Source organism: Orbicella franksi, chromosome 8 (assembly GCF_964199315.1).
Source record: "Orbicella franksi chromosome 8, jaOrbFran1.1, whole genome shotgun sequence".
NCBI lineage: Eukaryota > Metazoa > Cnidaria > Anthozoa > Scleractinia > Merulinidae > Orbicella > Orbicella franksi.
Genome location: NC_138152.1, coordinates 14,879,462 through 14,899,985, shown reverse-complemented (window position 1 = coordinate 14,899,985; position 20,524 = coordinate 14,879,462). Strand labels below are relative to the sequence as shown.

The following is a 20,524-nucleotide window of genomic DNA, read 5'->3' as shown; positions in this document are numbered from 1 at the left end:
TGTTTTTGTGTCTATAGGCTTTTAATTTTAGATCCCAAGAAACAAGAAAAGGTATTTCTTTAATTCTGAGATGTTTAGGATTCCACGCCATCCTTATGGCTTTCTAATAACTTACTCAAGTCACTCAGTCTGCACCCTCCAGTGGATGTATTTGTTCATTGTAAAAAGTAGAAATATTTCTCGCTTCTCTCGATCTTCACTCATTTTATTCCTCGACTCGTGTCTTGAAAACAAGCCCCTGTTAACATTTATTACCGACAATAGCTTAGTATTATTCTTTTTGGTGGAACTTACTTGCTTTACTATGGATTAGTAAACAACACTGCTTGCTTCCTGAATGAAGGGGTATGTCAGTGGTTGAGAAACATGTGCGAGATCTACATATAGTCTTGCGTCAAGCGCAGATCAAGCAATTGCACGTAACTTACATCGTATCTATTATATCGCAATTATCAGCACAGTTGTCAGGATAACCGAGGCCCCATCCACACTACCCCGGAGGAATTTGGAACCGGAGGTTTCACTCTGAAAACGCATAAAATGTTTTCCGTTCACACTACTGGCGGAGGAATTTGAAAACGCAACAATCACCAGTCATTCTGGATTTGTGTTTGAGAATAACTCGGTCAGGAAAATATCATGGTTATCGTGACGTCATCGTTTTCGAAAAGTTCCGTTTTCAAAATGCTTTCCGTCCACACGAAAGCGAAAGGTCGGCGTTGTCAAATTCCTCCAGTTTGAAGGGCATGGAAATAGAGCTGTGTTTTCAAATTTCTCCGGCGTGGTATGGACGACGCATGGACCCAGGCGCAGGTCTCCTATATACTTCAATGCGGCCCAAGTTTTGGAAATTGTGAATTTTTTTGGACAAAACGCTCACGTTTGGACAAAAGTACTTGGAGGAAAACATTCCAAAACGTTTCAAGGCCTGCTGGTTACTTAAACTTTATCTGACGTTTGCTTTTCCTTGATATGGATAGCATGTCATGATTCCGTTTTATGCATACAGGAACTTTTATAACAAAATTGCACACTTTTATTTGCTTTTATCATTATTTTGCCGTAAACTCACGAATCACATATGTCTTTTTATGGCTTTTCAACATCATTTTGCTTTTATTACCATCACACACAAACCCTTTAATTGTCATCCTCATTGTACGCCTATGAGGAAAAAAAAAATGCTAAATTGTTTTTCTTGTACCTATGGTAATCCATAAGAATCCTCTTGTGCTTGTGCCTTTCTACTTTATTTTAATTAGTTCTCGTTTGCATCTCTTTTGATCTTAGGGTTAGGGTCACTGTTTGTGTTTTCTATCCGTTATCTCGTTTGGTCAATCAAAAACCGAGCTTGTAAGAAGAAGAAGAAGAAGAAGAAGAAGAAGAAGATACTCATGTACTTAGCTACTTTAGGTGTAAAGTGAGAATCTAGCTCCGAGGTGAGAAGGAGCAAACTGGGGACACAGTATATTAAAAATGGAAATTCAAAATATATACAATAAGAATTACCTAAAAATATACTAATTAGAACCACAGGTCGCCGGGCCTAAGCTTAACCGAGTGCAAAGCGAAGCAAGCGACCTCTATGAACACCATTCTCAGACGAACCACAAAATTAACTTGTAAACTGTTGAACGCTTATGCATATCACAACGACATACGGTGAAACCTGAATTAAGCGGACACCCTTGGGACTCTCACTAGTATCCGCTTTATACAGGATGTCCACTCTAAACAGGTTCAGCAATAATAGTTAATTATTATACATTGAACTCACTATCTCTTCTCTGATTGGCCGAAAGTGTACATTGAATTTTCGAAATCAGCGCCTGATTTTGTAATTTTTTTCTTATTAGAAAAAAAGCTCACTTACAATATATAATTACAATAAACTACTTACAATAAACTTACCTACTGCACGTTAATTAAAATAAACTACGTAATCTGCAGCTAGGTACGTACCTATCTAGCTGCAGATTATACAGTAATCATGTCAAGGACACTCAAGGTCACGGGTAATCATGTCATGTATGGCCGTGGTGCATGATTTCTAAGGGTAATCGTGTCAAGTTCGCGCGCTCTAGGTTGCTTGCCGTCGGTGAAGATGCAAAAACATGACTTCCATTTTTTTTTTTCGTTCAATGTATAATAAAACAATTGTTAGATTCGGTTTTTGTGATATCCAGAATAATCAAGGTCTCGGTAAGGGTTATCAGCCTCAGCCTTCGGCTTCTGCTGATAACCCCTGCCTCGACCTTGATTATTCTGGATATCACATAAACCTCATCCAATAATTGTTAATTATTAACCCCTATGAAACACAGCGTAACACGCTGTCCTTTGAAGTGACCGCTTATTGCAGGTTTTGTGCAACAGAATGGCTTATAATTGGTGCCCGCGTCCGCTTAACAGAGGTGTCCGCTGAATGCAGGTTTATTTTACAGTTTATTGTGAAGAAAATTTAAGGACTCAAGCTGGTGTCTACTTAATAGAGGGTGTCCGCTCAATATGGGTCCGCTTAATACAGGTTTCACTTTACTACATTTAGAATGCTAGTGTTCATATTCAAGACACACGCCATTTTGGATCAAAACAGACCTCCTTGTTTAATGTGACTAGTTAACAAAACTGAACAACCGTGTATCATGGCCAGCGGTTTTACCATACATAACACATAGATTACTCTTTTAATTTACCAACTGACATATCTACACCTTACAAGCTGGTTATTACCTGAACAGACAAACGAACAAAACACTATTTGTGAATCATTTATAATGGACGTATTAATTATTTGCAGACGGCAGAGTGACTTCATACCCCGGGAATACAAAAATTACATGTGCATGCACCGATCTCTAACTCAAATCGATACTTAACCATTGAAATAATTCATGTTTAATTGGAAGAATCGGATCCCATTATATGGTAGAACTAACGTAAGACTATCACGGTACATCTAAATACTTTCTCTCGTATGAAACAAGTCTTAGCACAATGCTGATTATACCATATAGCAACAGTCTGGATTTTTTGCTGTCACAAGCTTTCCATGGACTCCATGGCGATTTCTCTGTCAAGTGAACTGGGACAACGGAGGTGATTTGTCACCTGGGCTTGTGTAGCAAAAGTCACGAGACAAACTGCCACCGCACAGGCCTGGAAGTTCGAATCCTTGATCTCGGTTGAGCGTCTAGATCTGGCACTGAATTTCCAAGGCCTCGTGAATTCTTATCCTAAGGTTTTACTTTTTACTACTCTAGCAATGACGACCACTCTTGTCGCTTCCAACCTGTGTCCTGTGCTCCAACCACCGGAAGGATCAATATAGTTGTGTTAAAGTGTTCTTTTAAGGTTAACGTATACCTTCAGGGGTGTCTCGCGTCAAAGCGATGTAGCGCGTTCGGTTACAGCGGTAGATACCTAAACCCCCATATTAAATTAAAGCTTATAGAGCTGGCTATCAAACTATACCAAGCATTTTGAAATGAAATGAATTGCCGATTTTTTCAGGACCACTAAATGCGAGCGCCCTAATCACCTTTTGGAAGGTACAAGTCAAAGCGAATTTTGTTTTTCGCCAATTTGGTTTTTTTCCCTGGTTTAAGGACAAAAAGCACTAAAAAAGGGTGTCTGCGTTTTGCCTTATTCAATTGCAGTAAAAAGTTACAGAACATTTTCGAAATAGGCTTTAAAAAGGGTGAAGTGATCGTTCAAAAATCGCTCTCGGAGAAAAAGTATTTCGAAATAAAAAATTCGGAGACAAGTTTTTGTTTATTATATGTTAGTCTATAGCTATTGTCCAAATTTGAGGGCAATCGAAGAAATTCCCTTTGAGTTGTAACTCTTTAAAGTGTCTGCTTCAAGCGAAAACATTTATTCGAGAAAACAGCGCTACGAAAAATCTTTTGCTCCGCAAACAAACTCCGTCCACAAACGCCTTCAACTGGGTTCTCAGATCAGTACGCCAATCAGTGTTTGGAAAGTTTTTTCTCGCGGTGAAATTTACGCGCGAGTCTCCAAAACACCTTGTGTTTCACAATGCGCTACAGGCGGATCCGAGAGATAATTTTTCTGTAGCTCGGATTTTCTTGAAGCTGGTCTAGCAAAATGGGGGAGACGAAAAAGGATACAAACGCTAGAGTGGCTGGGCGAAGAAATCAAACAAACGAAAGCGCGGCGGAGCAAATGTGCATGGAAAATACTCCAATGGATTTCAATGAGTCCGACGATTCATCGGTATCGGACTCAACAGAAGAGTCACTGTAAAAATCGCTGTTATCGCTGTCATGTTCCCAAATTTTTACAGAACCTTTCTCTTCTCTTGACTCGATCTTTTTGCTCGCTTGATACGATAGCCGTAGCTTCATCCGCGAGGACAATTTTCGCTTCTTCACTCCGAGATGTATTTTCATTCGTTCTTCGCTGTTTTCGCTTTTTCGAATTGGTCCACGGAGTTTTCCGTGGTCCATGTTTACTTATAACTTAATAGAAGTACACCTAATACGAAAAATGCTTGGATTAACAATGCTGACCAACTGAGTAGAGGTGAGTAGCCAGCCAATCCGTGGTATCTATATAGGTAATATTCCCACGGAAGTCGCCTCGGTTGATTGCATACGTGTTAGAAGGCTGTCAATCAAGAGAGAACTTTTACTTCCGGCCATAACGTAAAACCTCCATTTCTCCGCCAATATTTAGTTTTTTTCAATTTTTTTTTTCCAGAAATTAGAGATTACTTTTCGACCATTAGTTTGACCCAAAAATCCAAATTTGAAGAAATTGCCGATCTGAAGGTATACAGTAACCTTAACCAGACGTTAAAATGGTCGGGCTGTTTATGCGATGTAGAATATTCCACCGTCCTTCATTCTAACTTGTAGATTACACCAGACTGCTTCCCGTTGGTAGAGGGGTTTTAGGGTGTGCTAGTTGTGACTTTATTGTTACGTTGAAAGGTACACGGTACGCCCTGATACGATGCGGAATAGACCGGGTGAGTCTCTGTTGATCTGTTTTATCTGAGCTCTGACGCTCACGTTGTTTTGTTTGGTATTTTGAACACCATGAGTTGTAGTTGCTATTACGGAAGACATCTCTCTGGTGCTCACTTTCGTGTACCCTGCCTTCCACCATGGTGGAAAAGTGTTCTAACGACCGCCCTTGTGTGCCAGATGATAGTTGGAGTGAAAATTTAGATGCTGATCTGTGTGGGTGGATTTCCGCGGTAAATGGTAACCTTGGTAGATCCTTCGTCTTTAATCTGTACACGTGTCTGAGAGAGCCACTTTGGGTCGAAAGCTTGTCACAGCTAACAAACTGGACTCTGTTTCGGTATCGTACAACTCTCATGTCTGCTACAGAGTCGGGCAACAGTTATGTATCTTTTCTCAGAGTCGAAGCACCCGTTATAAACAATTATTGAGGTTTTTGTGGTATCCAGAACGATCAAGGTCGAGTTAGGGGTTATCTGCCAAAGCTAAAGGCTGAGGCTGATAACCCTTACCGACACCTTGATTATTCTGGATATCACATAAACCGAATCTAATAATTGTTTTATTATACATTGAACGAAAAAAAATGTGGAAATCATGTCTTTGCTTTTTCACTGACGGCAAGCAACACAAAGCGACGAACTCAGTTGACATAATTACCCTTAGAAATCATTGACCGCAGTCATACATAACATGATTTCCCGTAACCTCGCGTGTCCTTGACATGATTATTGTATAATCTGCAACTAGATGACGTCACAGGCACTGATTTCCAAAATTCACTGTACGCTTTCGGCCAATCAGAAAAGAGATAGTGAGTTCAATGTATAATAATCTTATTTACTGGCGTTGTTCAGCTCTAATTTGGTAAGGAGCTGGATAGCGAGTTAACCCGATTAGTCCTTTGAGATCTGGAAGGCTGCTTTTCTTCGGCGGTAAAAATGTAAACTTGTGCAGCATCCAGGACAAGAAAAGGAACAACTCCACCTAGAAAGAGAGAAACAAATAAATGTAAGTTATGTGTCCAATAACAACTGAGGTACTTACAATCAAACAAAATGTTTTTAAAACGGAAATTTATATAATTATTCTACTGTCACATTTTGGCCATCACAGTTCAGTTTATTCCTTCATATATAACCTGTTTATCTTTTTACGCTAAACAGGTTCTTATACTTTGAGGCACTATATCAAAGCCAAAGAAGATGTTCCAGGTCCTTAATCCACTAAGTTCTTATAGACGAGTTTTTACTGTACCTCACAACCTGGGTATATTCTAACTGTTAATTGCTTTTCTAAAATTTCCTCTTACCAGAGGTCACACATTGACAAGGACATGATTTTCCAGTGTCACCTTTGCCAGTGCTTCACCAGCACAAACCTGGCGTCCTGCCGAGAAAGGCAAAAAGTTACCAGAATTGGTGATAAGCTGGCCATCAGCATCAATATGGCGGCGAGGGTTGAACGAGTTGGGATTTTCCCAGCAGTTTGGATCCAGATGAACGTTTATCAAATTGACAAACACTACTGTATCCTTTGGAACACGGTATCCAGCAAGCGAGGTGTCCTTCAAAGTGTAATGAGGAACACCTGCTTCAGCCACATTTCCAAGTCGTAGAGCCTCCATGATGGTGGCCTGAACGAGTGGTAGACGCGGACGATCATCCAGCCCCGGCATTCGGTCCCTTCCGACCACTTCATCTAATTGGTTCTCTATCTCTGTTTGCCATTGGGGATGATGAACCAGGTATGCAATGGTCCAACGCAGGGTGGTACTGGTGGTCTCATAACCAGCGCCGAACATGTCTTCCATGGTGTTGATTACGCTTTCATCTGACAAAAGAGACGCTCTGTCTTCAGCGCCAGCCTCATTCTCAGCTGCAATCCTCTCTTTTAAAAGACTTCCAGTGAGGCTATCAATCTTCGCAGTAGAGTCAAAGTCTTTTTCCTGAATCATTAGCTGATGGCGAAGAATTTCAAATATCCGGCCCATCGATTTCTGCACCGATTGATAACTACGAACAGGAAAGTATTTTGCAGCTGGAAAGAAATCTAAAACAAAGTTCTGAGCAATTGTTTCAGTGTCCGTAAAGCCTTTGATGTTTAATTGTAAAAGTTCCTCGAAGTCTGCATTTGACGAATCAAAGAATTTCCCAAATGTGATCAGACCAGTCACATTTGCAACGCTCCCCGTTAGAATATGTGCAGGGTCAAAATCTTTTCCATTTTGGTCTTCAAAGTACTGCAGCAACCGCCCGGCCTGCTTAAAAATCCTTTCTTCGACAAGTTGCTAATCGGAGAGATATTACCGGATAGCTGCCATGAACAGCTTACGATGAAACTGCCAAGCAGGACCAAAGTTTCCTCTCACGATATAGTTTCCACCTGTAATACAGGAATAAAATTTTATTGAAAAGTTAACAAAGAATGTGTGAGATGAGTGGGGTCGATGCGAGAAAAAAATGGGGGAGGGGGGAGGGGGAGTGTCCCAGCCATATGGAAAGTTCGAGCTTGTTTGTCTTGTCGCGTAGGTGTATGCATCACTGATTTTGGTGTCGGTTAATTGTAGTGAACCATCAAAGTATTTTTTAGGGTACACTTGAAGAATTAATAATTAAACTCTGTCATTTCCGTTTTTACCGGTGGTATACTATTAGCAGTCAAATAAAACTCGAGCCACTCTCAGATTGGTCTGCTTTAAGGTTGAAATTGGGGCAGTCTATGTGCTTACCTCTTTTCAGTATGATTAACTAGCGGAGTACCAGTAGAATTAAAAAGGAAACTTGGTCATGGGTTTAAAACCCTGGCACACGATTTTTGACAGTCTTATGCAACCACCTTTGTTGTACCCCAAATATTCTTTAATTTGGGAGCACTTGTTTGACTCCAAACACGAAAGATTCAGTCAGTAACTAGTCTAGTCATAGGAGGGGACTGGTTATGAAGACCGCCAAACTTCAGAGAGATAGGTCATTGTTTGAGTTTTTCGAAGTCACGTGACAATGACCGTGCACTCACAAATTCAAGATGGCGTCGTTTGTGAACGAATATGTGGTCATTTGACGTGTTTTGAAAGCTAAAAAAATGTAGTTCTGTCAGTTTGAATGGTTTTCAAAAGCATCTCATTTCGAAAGTAAAATGCCGGCGATAACTGTTCGGTTTTTGGCTGTGGTACGTGCCGGAAAACAAAAGGAATCGGCATCTGGAAACTGCCCTCTACACGAAATACCGAATGTAAAAAGTAGCGAGAAGAGTGGCTGAGTGAGATCACGAAAACAAGAGTTGTAGACAAAGATTTCCAAAGATTTCCTCCATTAACTATGGTCTAGGGAAGTCTTTTCCTGCTTCCGGGAAATAGCAATTTCAATAAAGTGTAGTGTATATAGATTTACTGTACCAAGTGTATACAGCTTGAAGGAGTGAAATGGAGGTCTCCCAGCATAATCGGCAGATCTCTTTATCAGCACTTCCTTTACAGAATCAGCATCTTCGGCGAATACAAGTTTAAAACTGCCAACTTTCATCGAATACACAGCACCATACTTCTTCCTCACGCTTTGTAATGGAACAAAAAAATAAGAAAAGGTACACAATAAGTATCGATGAATTGCATGGTCAGCACAGTTTTACATCTGTATTTCACGTACGTGAGGCGGGAAATTGGCACACCCATTTCTCGTTGAATTGAAAGTATAGAGGGTCGGGGTGGAAATTTGAGACCATTTTAGCGATTCCAAGTGACAATGTGGGCTGCAAGGCTCCGATTGCAAGGAAAGCTGGGTTAGCAGTGTAGAGAAATGTCCACTTTTTTTTTTTTTTTATCATCTTATGACCTAGGATAGCTGTTATTGCAGTTATCAGCGGCTTGACACACAAACGAGGCGAAAGGGTCAGTTCTGCATTGTATTGACCCTTTCGCCTCGTTTGCATGCCTTTTAAAACAAAAGAATATTTGACCGCAGACTCAACTCCAATAAAAGCTATTACTGCAAGCAAACTGCCTCTTGGTGTCGGTTTTAAGGGGAGGATTGAGTTGCTAACGACTAGAAATGAAACTAGACGATATCTATGCTTGGATTCCTCGTCCCGACCACTTTGGGCTACATTTTTCGTTTCCCAGATCGGGCGTTGCAAAGTGATTGTGACGCCTTGTCCTTCTTTCAGGAGTGGAAATTACCCCCAACCCCCCCCCCCCTCCCCCCCAAACCCCCGCCAAAAGTTGTACATAGATTAATGTATATCAAGGTTAATTGGAAATTTAAACAAGTAATGACAAAATATGTGTCGAGCTAGAAAGATTGATAAATGAAGTTAAAGCCCTCTGGCTTTGATAATAAATAATGCAAATTATAACACAGCGCGCGCTAGTCCTATCTAATTCCTATTGAGCCATCATGAACGAAATCTCTATGTACGAACGGCCGTGCGTATATAAGATGACGTGTGCAGTTTCAATTTAGCTGCAAAATTTCCGTCGAGTTTAGTGCAAGTTCCTTTTGTTTAAGTTTCGGCAAAGTAAAGATTATTCTGAACAATCCAAACCCTACTTCGAGCCTTTGACTTTTGCCAAGCTAAGATGTTTACTTAAACGTGAGTATTTTGACTTTGTTTGTCTACATTTTCATCGAGTATTTTTGACTTTGTCTGCCTACATTTTCATTATAATTAATTCGAAGAAGCGAATTTTTCATCGACTATTTTAGAAACCATGTTAAGCGTTTTCGCTCAACCGTTGCTCAACTGATTGTGGCGTGTTAGGATCCTAATGCCCTTTATTTTTCTTCACCGTGCCTTGTGAGAACTTTGTAGTCAATCATAAAAAAAAAAAAGACAAAAAAAGAAAAAACAACAAAAAAAAAAGAAACATGTTTCAGCGCCCAAGTTGTTTTCGCCATGTTATAAAAGAATTGGTCCATGTTTTTAGCTGTGCGTATATCGAGTTATGGATGCACTTGGGAAGCTTGGAGAACACTCAAGAAACTAGAGTTGCTCTCGGCTGTCGCCTGGAGCAACTCTTACGCTTCTTTCGTGCTCTCCAAACTTCCCGCGTGCATCCATAACTCGATATACGCGCGCTAAGCATGAACCAATTCTTAAATGCAACAGTACGAGAATAAGGGGATGTGACACCGTTTAAAGCATTCATGAAGTCGTCCTAGTCCGAGACGTTACCACAAAGAGAGTAACGCTTCTATCTGATCACCACTGTTCTTCGGGTTCTCATTTTCTATCTTATAAGTGTAAAAGTTAATTTCCAACTCTCCTTTATTAAAGAGAAAATTAAGTTAAACCGCTTTTGGAACAAATAAAGATTCCGCATAAAAAAAAAAAAAAAAAGAAAAAAAAAAAGAAAAAAATAAAGAAAAAACCCTCACATTTTCCACGCAAAATGTGTTACTTTAGTTGTTACCGGACAGTTTGTTATTGGACAGTTTGTTATCGGACAGTTCAGTAAGCCAACCACATTCAAAGTTGTAGGTACGAGCGTGAGTGCGCTTGCTTGCTTTTGTGTTTTTGGCGCCTTATTGCCGGTAGGAGGCGCGGTGGCGTTAGATTGTTTACATCTCCTTTGTAGTATTTTAATGCAAATTTTCCCTTTGTTTCATAACTTGGCTATTTTTTTTTTCTCGGAAATTGTTATTTTTATGATTAATTGGTAATAAGACTTCTTGTCGTCCAATTCGATCTGTAATCATACTCGTGATAAACAAATCGGAATCCCGCTGCGCGGTCGTCCGATTTTGTTATCACTCTCATGATAACAGGCCGAATTGGACTCCACTCAGTCCTATTACCATTACTTATAACGCAATTTGCGTCACTTACTCCAGTTTCCGAAGGTCGAGTGCAAACATACATAATAATTTTTTATTGTTCAAACGCTGCTTCTTTAAAGTCAGAGAAACAATCAAATGCAAATTTTCCTTTTCACGTTTTTCTGTTGCATTAGCTCTTGCTAACAATCCAAACGTATTTTGAATTTAAACTACATACTTGCTGAGGAAATCATTTCACCTCTAAGTCGAATATAATAATTTTAACTTCGCTACGACTACGAAAACCTTTCACATTTGTCAACGGATTTACAAAAAGCCAAGCAGGAAGCGAAGGAGATTCACTTTAATGAATCTCCCATCCATACCTACAACTTGGAAAATATTATTTTCCAAGTTAAAAATGAATTACAAAAGGGTGGCGATTTTCAGAGTCAAAGCTCTCATCAAAGAAAATAGACAATAAAATCGTCTCGAATTATACCATGTCTGCTACAGAGTTGGGCAATAGTTATGTTTCTTTTCTCAGAGTCTTAGCACCCTTTTAACTAATTGACGTCAGTTTTTTTATGCGTCTGTCCTCCTACTGATGATAAATTGCGTCACAACATTGTCAAAGTGGCTGTGGCACCAAGAGCCGCAGCTGCAGACGAGTTGTTCCGCAGTAAACGTCGACAATGTTATGAGGAAATTTATCATCAATAAGAGGACAGACGCATAAAAATCTGACGTCAATTTGTTTTTTACAACAAGACCCCAAAATGGTCAAATGCCGGGAATAAATGAGGGGAAAGGACGCGTAAACTTGCCGTAAACAAAGATAAGTGAATTTCATACAAAATGAGGCCAACAGTGTGAATAGCTTTTCTCGCTTTTTGACTGGCTACTTGGAAAAGTCAATAAAATCTCATTGGTTAAAAAGTCGACAGTTTGACAGCTGAAAATTAAACTTGAAAGCTTGCATAAATTAAAATTTTATCCGTCTGTACCCTTGCTGATGATAAAAGTGAGCCAATCAGCGCGCGAGAAATTAGACAGTTATTGTACAATATCTTATCTACTGGCGTTGTTCAACTCTAATTTCATAAGGAGCTGGATAGCGAGTTAACCCATGAAGTCCTTTAAGATCCGGAAGGCTGCCTTCGTTGGATGGTAAAAATGTAAACTTGTGCAGCATCCAGGACAAGAAAAGGAACAACTCCACCTAGAAAGAGAGAATCAAACACACGTAAGCTGATGTAAGTTAGGTATGTGATAACACCTAAGGTGCTTACCATCAACCAGATTGTTAGGTTCAATGGCTCCACCAGGTTCTAAAATTGATGGTATAAGCTTTTCAATACATGTACATGTGAGCTTTTTGAAAAAGAAAATTATAATATTATTATTAAATTCCCACATTTTTGGAAATCATAATTCATTTTATTTTCTTATATATAACCTGTTTTCTTGCAGCCTAAAAAGGTTCTTATATTTTTGAGTGTTTAAAAGCCAAATTAGAGGCTGTACATAATAAAGGTTCTTAATCCATTAAGTTCTTAAAGGTTTTATTATTTTTTTTTTTACTATATACCTCACAACCTGGGTACATTCTACTGTTAATTGCTTTTCTTGGATGTGCTCTCTCAAAAGAGGTCTAATATAAATTAGTATCACCCAACTAGTGGACTAATACAAATTCTGCACTTTGATTGGCTACGTTACTAGAGAACTATTAGTAAAAGTCCTCGAGTAGCGAAATTGGCGCAATCGAGCGTGACGCTTTCTTTCGTTTTATTCCCAAATAAATATTTCTTCAACTTGCATTTGCTAACTTTATTATTGCCTTTTCTGTCCGACTAATTGGGTGATAATAAAACAATTAGACCCTTCGCCCTCAAGGGCCACGGGTCTAATTGTTAATTATTTACAAGGCCAATTGTTTTCCAGTCTCACCTTTGCCAGTGCTTCACCAGCGCAAACCCGGCGTCCTGCCGAGAAAGGCAGAAAGTTACCAGAGTTGGTGATGAGCTGGCCATCAGCATCAATATGGCGGCGAGGGTTGAACGAGTTGGGATTCTCCCAGAAGTTTGGATCCAGATGAACGTTCATCAAATGTACCAACACTACTGTATCCTTTGGAACACGGTATCCAGCAAGCGAGGTGTCCTTCATCGTGTAATGGGGAAGAGCTGCTTCAGCCACATTTCCAAGACGCAGTGCCTCCATGATTGTGGCCTGAAGAAGCGGAAGATGCGGACGATCACCCAGTCCAGGCATTCGGTCCCTTCCAACCACTTCATCTAACTGGTTTTGTATCTCTGTTTGGCAATGGGGATGGTGAAAGAGGTATGCAATGGCCCAACGCAGGGTGGTACTGGTTGTCTCATAACCAGCGCCGAACATGTCTTCCATGGTGTTGATAACACTTTCATCCGACAAAATAGACGCTTTGTCTTCAGCGCCAACCTCATTCTCAGCTGCAATCCTCTCTTTTTAATAGACTTCCAGTGAGGCTATCAATCTTCGCTGTAGGGTCAAAGTCGTTCTCCTGGATCTTTAATTGATGGCGAAGAATTTCAAATATTCGGCCCATCAGTTTCTGCACCGATTGATAACTTGGAAATGGAAAGTATTTTGCAGCTGGAAAGAAATCTAAAACAAAGTTCTGTGCATTTGTTTTAGTGTCAGTAAAGCCTTTGATGTTTAATTGTAAAAGTTCCTCGAAGTCTGGATGGGACGAATCAAAGTATTTCCCAAATGTGATTCGACCAATCACATTTGCAACGCTCTCCATCAGAATACATGCAGGGTCAAAATCTTTTCCATTTTGGTCTTCAAAGTACTGCAGCAACCGCCCCGCCTGCTCAAAAATCCTTTCTTCGACAAGTTGCTGATCGGAGAGATATTGCCGGATAGCTGCCATGAACAGTTTACGGTGAAACTTCCAAGCAGGACCATAGTTTCCTATTATGATATCTTTTCCACCTGTAATGCAGGAATGAAATTGTATTGAAAGGTTAATAAAGAGTGTGTCAGATGAAGAAGGCTGATCCAATAAGTATCAAGTGGACCCAAGGGGGGTGGAAAACCTCCCAGAATTATAATAACCAGCACATCATAGTAGAAACATTTGAGATTTTGCTTAACTGATGTATGTTGGTGGGTTTCCGGTATCTAAATGATAACCTTGGTGGATCCGTCGAAACATGGTGGAGCGTGCTCGTCGTTTCGCTTAGAAGTGTACATCACAGATTTTGGTTTCACTTGTAGTGAGCCGTCAAGGTAATAATAATAAAAACACCGCTATCGTTTTCATTTTCAGTGATATCTTTCAGCAGTCAAATAAAACTCGAGCCACACCCAGATTGGTCTGCTTGAGGGGCTTAATTCAAATGTTCTGATGAGCGTCCCCAATATCATTCTGTTTACTTGTAACCAAACCCTATCAAACAGAGACTTGTTTTGACACAGAGACAAAATGCAACTCAGAAATGCTCTATTTCAAAAGACAAACGTTATCCGGTAAGGCCAAATGAACACTTACAACATGTACAATGTAAGTCCTTTTTTAAGGCTTTCGCGTGTCACAAAGTGAGTCTGAAAGACAAGGATTCAATCAATCACTAGTCCTAATGGTTCATATCTTTTCCCAGTTCTAAGAAATTGCAGTTTAAATTCAGTGTGGTGTATGTAGAGATTGGCCTTATTCTCCCAGGGGAGAGGTAGGAAGTAAGAGAGTGAGAGAGTAATAGTATTGTAGACATACTGTACCAAGTGAGGCCAGCTGGAAGGAGTGAAATGGAGGTCTCCCAGCATAATCAGCAGATCTCTTTACCAGCACTTCTTTCACAGAATCAGCATCTTCAGCGACTACAAGTTTAAAACTGCCCACTTTCATTGAATATACTGTACCATACTTCTTTCTCAAGCTTGATATTAAATAAAAGAAATTAGCCATATAAAATGACAGCTGTACATGCTATGTTTAGAGTATCTGTTCAGTAAATTCCAAGGAATAACTAAAACAGTAGAGTTTATAACAGTTTACAGTTTTACTTAACTACTTCCATTACAAATTACAAGTTACACTACCTGCATATTCAATCAAAGGGCTCTATGAGACAACTCATTCATGCTCTTAGCCATGAAATTATTTAAGTGTTTATTGTGTATCACGGTGTTTATTAAAGTTGGTGGCACATCAATAAGCGCCAAGCTTCCTCCTGACATGTATCTTAGCTATCAGCAGGCTTACAATTGACTGGATGATTGGGTAAATGAATCATTTGCTGTACAATCGAGTAGGAAAATATAGTATTGTTCTGTGTGTTATGTTGTCAAGCATTTGTGTTCATTTGTTTAGCAAATGTTGCGTTCTCTATAGGAAGTGAAAGTCTTATTTTCACTGTTTGCTTGTTACATTTTATGTATGGTATTTTATTAAAAAGAAAATGCAAGTAATTAGTGTAACATTTGTCGGTAATCCTTGAGAGAGCTTGTGTAACTGTTTTACACATATACCATGTTACAAAAAATACAGGACGAAATTAAAGTTGAATATATATCTATATTATATGCATTATATTTAGCCTATTTTGTTATTTTGGTGGAATGCACAGTGGGAAGATTGAGTGGATGCAGATAAATATGCATGTACACTGATATAACTGGCCATTCACTTTATATATTGCTAGCTATAACATAGTCCCTTGGATTTCTATTGAGGCTTGTCCCACTTGTAGTCCAATAAATACATATTATTGTGTTATGATATTCAAGTGCATAATATCTTGATCATGGCATTCTGGAATTAAAATGTGGGTTGTTTATCATTTACACAGAAAAATCGGCTTGTCAACGATTTGTGCAAATGGTAAGCAAAAATCTTGATGGTAAGTTTCGTTCAGATTGGCCATTTACCATTTACTCAAAAAACTCCAATTTAATAAAATTTTTACCTGATCATAATTCCAAGACGGTGATGAAGAAGTTTCACAACAAAGATATTAGGTAGTTTGACATTTCAGTTCAACAGTATTGATTTCTGGTGGCGGAAATTTTTCAACACAACATTTCAGTGTCTATTAATCCAGGTTGAAGTGGTATTATTTGTACAAATATGTTTTATATTTTAATGAATACGAAACAGTCTTAACCCTTTACCCCCTATGGCGAATGGCAGTTTTTCCCAAATCGGCAAATAAAGACACTCTGCCTGTGTACAACATGCCATTTGAAAGCCAAGAATTTACATCAGCAGCTACATGTATGAAGGACGTACACATTTTGAGAGAAATTGCTTTAAAATGGGAAAATGAACGACTTCAAAAATGTATCAATCTTCTACTATATTAGGTATACCCTAAACTACAGCTTATTCAGCAGCTCTTGGTGCATACAATGTGTAGCTTGCTATGAAAAAAGTCTTGCATTCCATTTGCATCCAAAAAAAGGAACTAAAAACTTGCGGGGGTGGTCAACCATGTGTTGGATAGGAGGGGGTCAAAATTTTATGACTTCAATGAGCAGATCTTCACAAGACAATTTTTGTGGCAAAAATTCGTAGAAATCTATCAAATATTCACAAAGTTATGATGTTGTGTGCCAATTTGCACTCTTAGGGAGTAAAGGGTTAAAGAGTAAGTCAATATCTAAGGTACAGGTAAGCTGGTTGAAGCTGTGATTGTGAGCTACATGTCCATCAGTTATCTAGCTGTTAATGAAGTTGAAAGTGCGCAAGCTTGGTTTTCAAAGGAAAGCTTCTTTTCTGATGAAGTCAGTTTGCCAAGACAGTCCACCCTGCACTCAAAGCATTTATCATTAAAGTTCTTGAGTCGTCATTGTTATTATTCATTTGACTGCATCATTGATTATAATAATTTCTTATTGTTTTAGTTAAATAGCTGTTATGGGTAGCCAGCAATAATCCAGCAGATGTAACATTATCTGCTGCCCCTGAAATTCAATAGATAAAAAAGGTCAAGATAAAAATATAAATAATCTGGAGGTTGCCAGAAATAGGGCACATGCATCCCTTTTTAGTTGACTAAGGTCTAGCAGGACAGGATCAACTCTGTTTCCAACAATCTAAGATATAGGCATTGAATTGTTTATTTACCTGTATTTTGATCCCATTTGGGTGACCATCATGCTTATCAAATGTCACACAGTTTTTAAGATCATCAGTTTGTGTCTCATGGTTAGATTCATTAAACTAAGTTTAAGACATCAAGTGTTGATGTCTTGTTTTGCCTGATCGATCCAGGCCTACATGTATGCGTGCAACACACACACAAAGATAATCAGCAAGGAAGTACAGTTTCCTCTTTATGAAATTCAGGAGATCATAATTATATTACTGAATCGATATTATTCCACTTAGGGCCATTATTATAAAGCAATAGCATTCATTTGGCATTTCAGTGGTACTTAACGCAATTTCACAGCTTTGTAATGGAGCTTAAAAGCAATAGTCAGGCAGTGATAGTAAACCTGGCTGAATTCTGGGCTTTAAGTCTGAAACAGACTTTAGTTTAGTTCTGGGTCATTTTGATTTGATGTGTGGGATGTATGTTATGCCTAAAGCAAATTCAAAACAATTAAAGAAAGCAGTATTCACTCACCAGAAATCGCAAAAGCAGGAAGTCAAAATCCACAATGGTTGCCTTGTCGAGCTGAGGAACTTACACTCGTTGAGCCAATAATGACCGTAATGGAGGAATATCTCAAAAATAATTTGTGCTCCCCAAATTCTAAAATTTTTCAATATTTCCAACCAAATTCACTCTGTTTATCAACAACTAATACAGTATGCATCCCATCTGGTGTTGATAGTCAACATCTGTAAAAACAACTGGCGACGACATGGCATTTTCAGATGGCCAGCGGTAACACCCCAGCTATATAGAGCGTTTCTTGGCACAAGTTAACCCAGGAATGTTGAGTTGGCCAGGTAGATAACGAGTTTGTCTTAAAATCCAGCGACCGAAGATAGGCCGAGGTTTGAATCCTAGTCAGCACGCTTCACTACCTTTCTTCTTGCACCGTTATTTCCGGTTAACATCAGCACAAATTAATCAACATTTAATTTCTGTCTATGCTGAATAAAAAGTCTATGTAGATTAAATGTCCATGTAGATTCCCAGATGAAGGCCACTATCGCTAAAACTCATTCATTGAGCACGCGCACATGAATGAGTTAAAACTGTAGCATATATGTATAATGCAGGCTAATCAAGGTCGACATAATAATAAAAAAAAAAATAAATAAAAAAATCGTAATAAAATTAAATTAAAAAAACATGAAATCATGTACAATGAGTCAAACTAGCCATAAGTAGGACTACCGGTAATGATGAAGAGGATCGTGAAAAGGGAAAGTTACATGTGTAACAAAATAACACAGCCATGAGATCGATACAATAATAATATTATGGGTATTAAATATCAAGACTAGGTAATAGGTGCCAGTTGATACAATCATCCTCAAATCCAAGCTCTATGAGAAGCAATGTATGAATTTGTCTTTTAAACAGCCTTTTTGTAATTTTATGTCAATCAGAAGTAGTAGTTCCAGAAATTATCCATACCCACCCAGGGGGATGGGAGTCTCAAAGCCCCAAAATTGAAAAGGAAAGTCTAAGGTCAGGGGCCCATTTCTCGAAAGCCCCAAAAACTTTTTGGGCTCGTAAAGCCATTTTTAATTCCCCTGTATCTAAAAACTGAGAGGTGTGCAAGCCTGAAACTTCTTGTATGAAGGGAAACTCTGTTGATATTAAGAATATGTGAATAAAAGGGCTCCATAATTATGAGGTTTGAGATTTTGGTATTGCTTTCCAGGTGTGAAAAAGTTTCGGGACCGTTGAGAAATGGGCCAGAGGTCAGAATACAAAATATCCATACCTACATATACCATGGGCGGCTTCTTGGAATTCTGAGGGCAAGGGGTTCTTATGATCGGAATTCAGAGGGCATGGAGGTGGGGGCAGGGGGATTCTAAAGGGAACAGACAGGAGTGTAAAAGCACAAACGAACTGATGAAACTGCTGACTACCGCAGAAAGCAAGATACAAGACAAGCATTGATCGACCATGCACATGGGTTGTACATTGGGCTCCAGAGGCCTTTAAGTTGAACACAAACGCTGACCCACCATGTTCGTTTACATGCACCAGGGATACATATTCATAAAGAAACCGCTTTAAATTGGCTTCTTAACGAGTGAATATTATTCGCAAATTATATTGAAGGTACGTTTGGCAGGATTTGCCCACGCATGTTCTAATTTCTATAGTAATTAACACACCAAAAAAAATTGAAATTTTTATTCTGTCACTAGTTTAGTCGAAACTAGTCGCAAAATTGTTACTGAAGAGGAGGAAGTTTAAGGTGCCAAACATTTAGTCAAAAATGGATGCGATGGTATCGGTTGCAATTTCAAGCCCTGTAGACATTTGGTAAACTTCTGGGAAGGTGTAGAAGCGTAAAATCTCTTTTGTTGGAAGTCATAGGGAGTCAAACTAGGAATACAGAAGGTTGAAGTTTAAAAATAAAAAAAGGGAATCTGGAAGGGTGGGGGGTTTGTGATTTTGGAATTCGCAGGGCATGTGGAGGGGGGGAGGTGAGCATTTTGGAATTTCCAAAGGCAAGGATTGGGGGGTTGAAATGTTCATGCCGCCCGTGGTAGGGTATGAGTATTTTTTTTGGAATCCCCCAATTCCCTAAGGAGTGAGGTAGGTTTCAAACCAAAAAACCCTGTGTAAGGAGTGGTGTCTACAATAAAATATTTTCTGGGGCAACCAACACATGTTGAATTACTTAATTGCTTATTGCTCAACCCTTGTGAAAATCTTCTAAGGATCCTTTAGGATTCCATAGGATTTCTGAAGAATACTATAAAAAATGCACTTAAAAAATGCACTTAAAAAATGCACTTAAAAAATGCACTTAAATTCTATGCCATTGGTGACTTTTATGAAGCACATCCCTGGTTTGGGGGAATCAGATAACCTGATATGACCATAAGGCGAGGCAACTTTTGTGGCCTGGGGATGGGAATTTTTCATAACCTCTATTCATGAGCATGTCATAAGGGAGTGGGGGGGGGGGGGGGGAGTTGGGTTGGAGACTGGGGGCTCCCATATGGAAAGGCCGGGGATGCTTGTTTGAAGTTTGAATTAAGAGAGACCAAAATCCTTGATCTACACCCCTAAGGGAGAAGATCAGCATCCCCGACTTTTTCCTTTCAGTTTGTGGCGTCTCCAAACCCCCCAATCGGGGCTTTGTCGAGGGAAAAATTAGGATGCTGAAGTATCGAACATTCCTAATGCAAGAAGTATCCAATTTCACCCTTAGTCTCAACCTGCCTAGTATTCACTTCAAACATGGAGGACCGCGGCACACATGTAAGCTTATAATTTACATTACATGTGGATGGCAACAAGATGTACATGTAAACATGTAAACAAACCTTGCGGTGATTTCGCGAAGAGAGTCTCCAGAATCAAAGCTCAACAAATTCCCTATCAATGGCAGACTTGTCAGACGAGGTCCCGGCGGCATGTTCCTGAACTGATACAGCTCAATCAGTTGATTTAGAATCAACAAGAAAATAACAGCAAGGAAAAGATTTCCAAGCGTGCAGTATTCTAACATCTCCATTTTGGAAGTGACAAATGAAGCTAAATGAGGAAAACTGGGTGCGAGAACTTAGTCCCACCCGGGCAGGCCCGCGCAAATACAAATATGGCGCCAAGACATACAGTCCCGAAGATG

At 39.3% G+C, this 20,524-nt stretch overlaps 3 protein-coding genes and 1 pseudogene across 4 annotated transcripts in view; 1 reads left to right on the top strand and 3 right to left on the bottom strand.

Annotated features, from left to right (window-relative positions):
- The window catches only part of LOC145494710 (extracellular calcium-sensing receptor-like), an 81,712-nt gene that overhangs the window by 23,766 nt on the left and 37,422 nt on the right, over positions 1-20,524 (bottom strand). The gene's annotated exons all lie outside the window — the stretch shown is intronic.
- On the bottom strand, positions 1,871-8,617 carry LOC145494181 (steroid 17-alpha-hydroxylase/17,20 lyase-like; the record flags this gene model as incomplete). Its single annotated transcript, XM_081473640.1, is given in 2 exon segments — positions 1,871-7,379; positions 8,392-8,617. Coding segments are annotated over 2 exon segments (1,293 nt in total), but the record flags the coding sequence as incomplete, so codon positions are not given.
- Positions 4,954-20,524, top strand: part of LOC145494756 (2-aminomuconic semialdehyde dehydrogenase-like) — a 119,503-nt gene continuing 103,932 nt past the window's right edge. Inside the window, exon 1 of the mRNA XM_081474327.1 lies at positions 4,954-4,965. The gene's annotated coding sequence lies outside the window, so the exon portion shown is untranslated. The remainder of the gene's footprint in view (positions 4,966-20,524) is intronic.
- On the bottom strand, positions 9,287-20,410 carry LOC145494857 (steroid 17-alpha-hydroxylase/17,20 lyase-like; annotated as a pseudogene). The gene is made up of 4 exons (XR_014050322.1): positions 20,220-20,410; positions 14,522-14,679; positions 12,704-13,735; positions 9,287-11,972 (listed from the first exon to the last, which is right to left on the bottom strand). The product of XR_014050322.1 is annotated as a steroid 17-alpha-hydroxylase/17,20 lyase-like (transcript).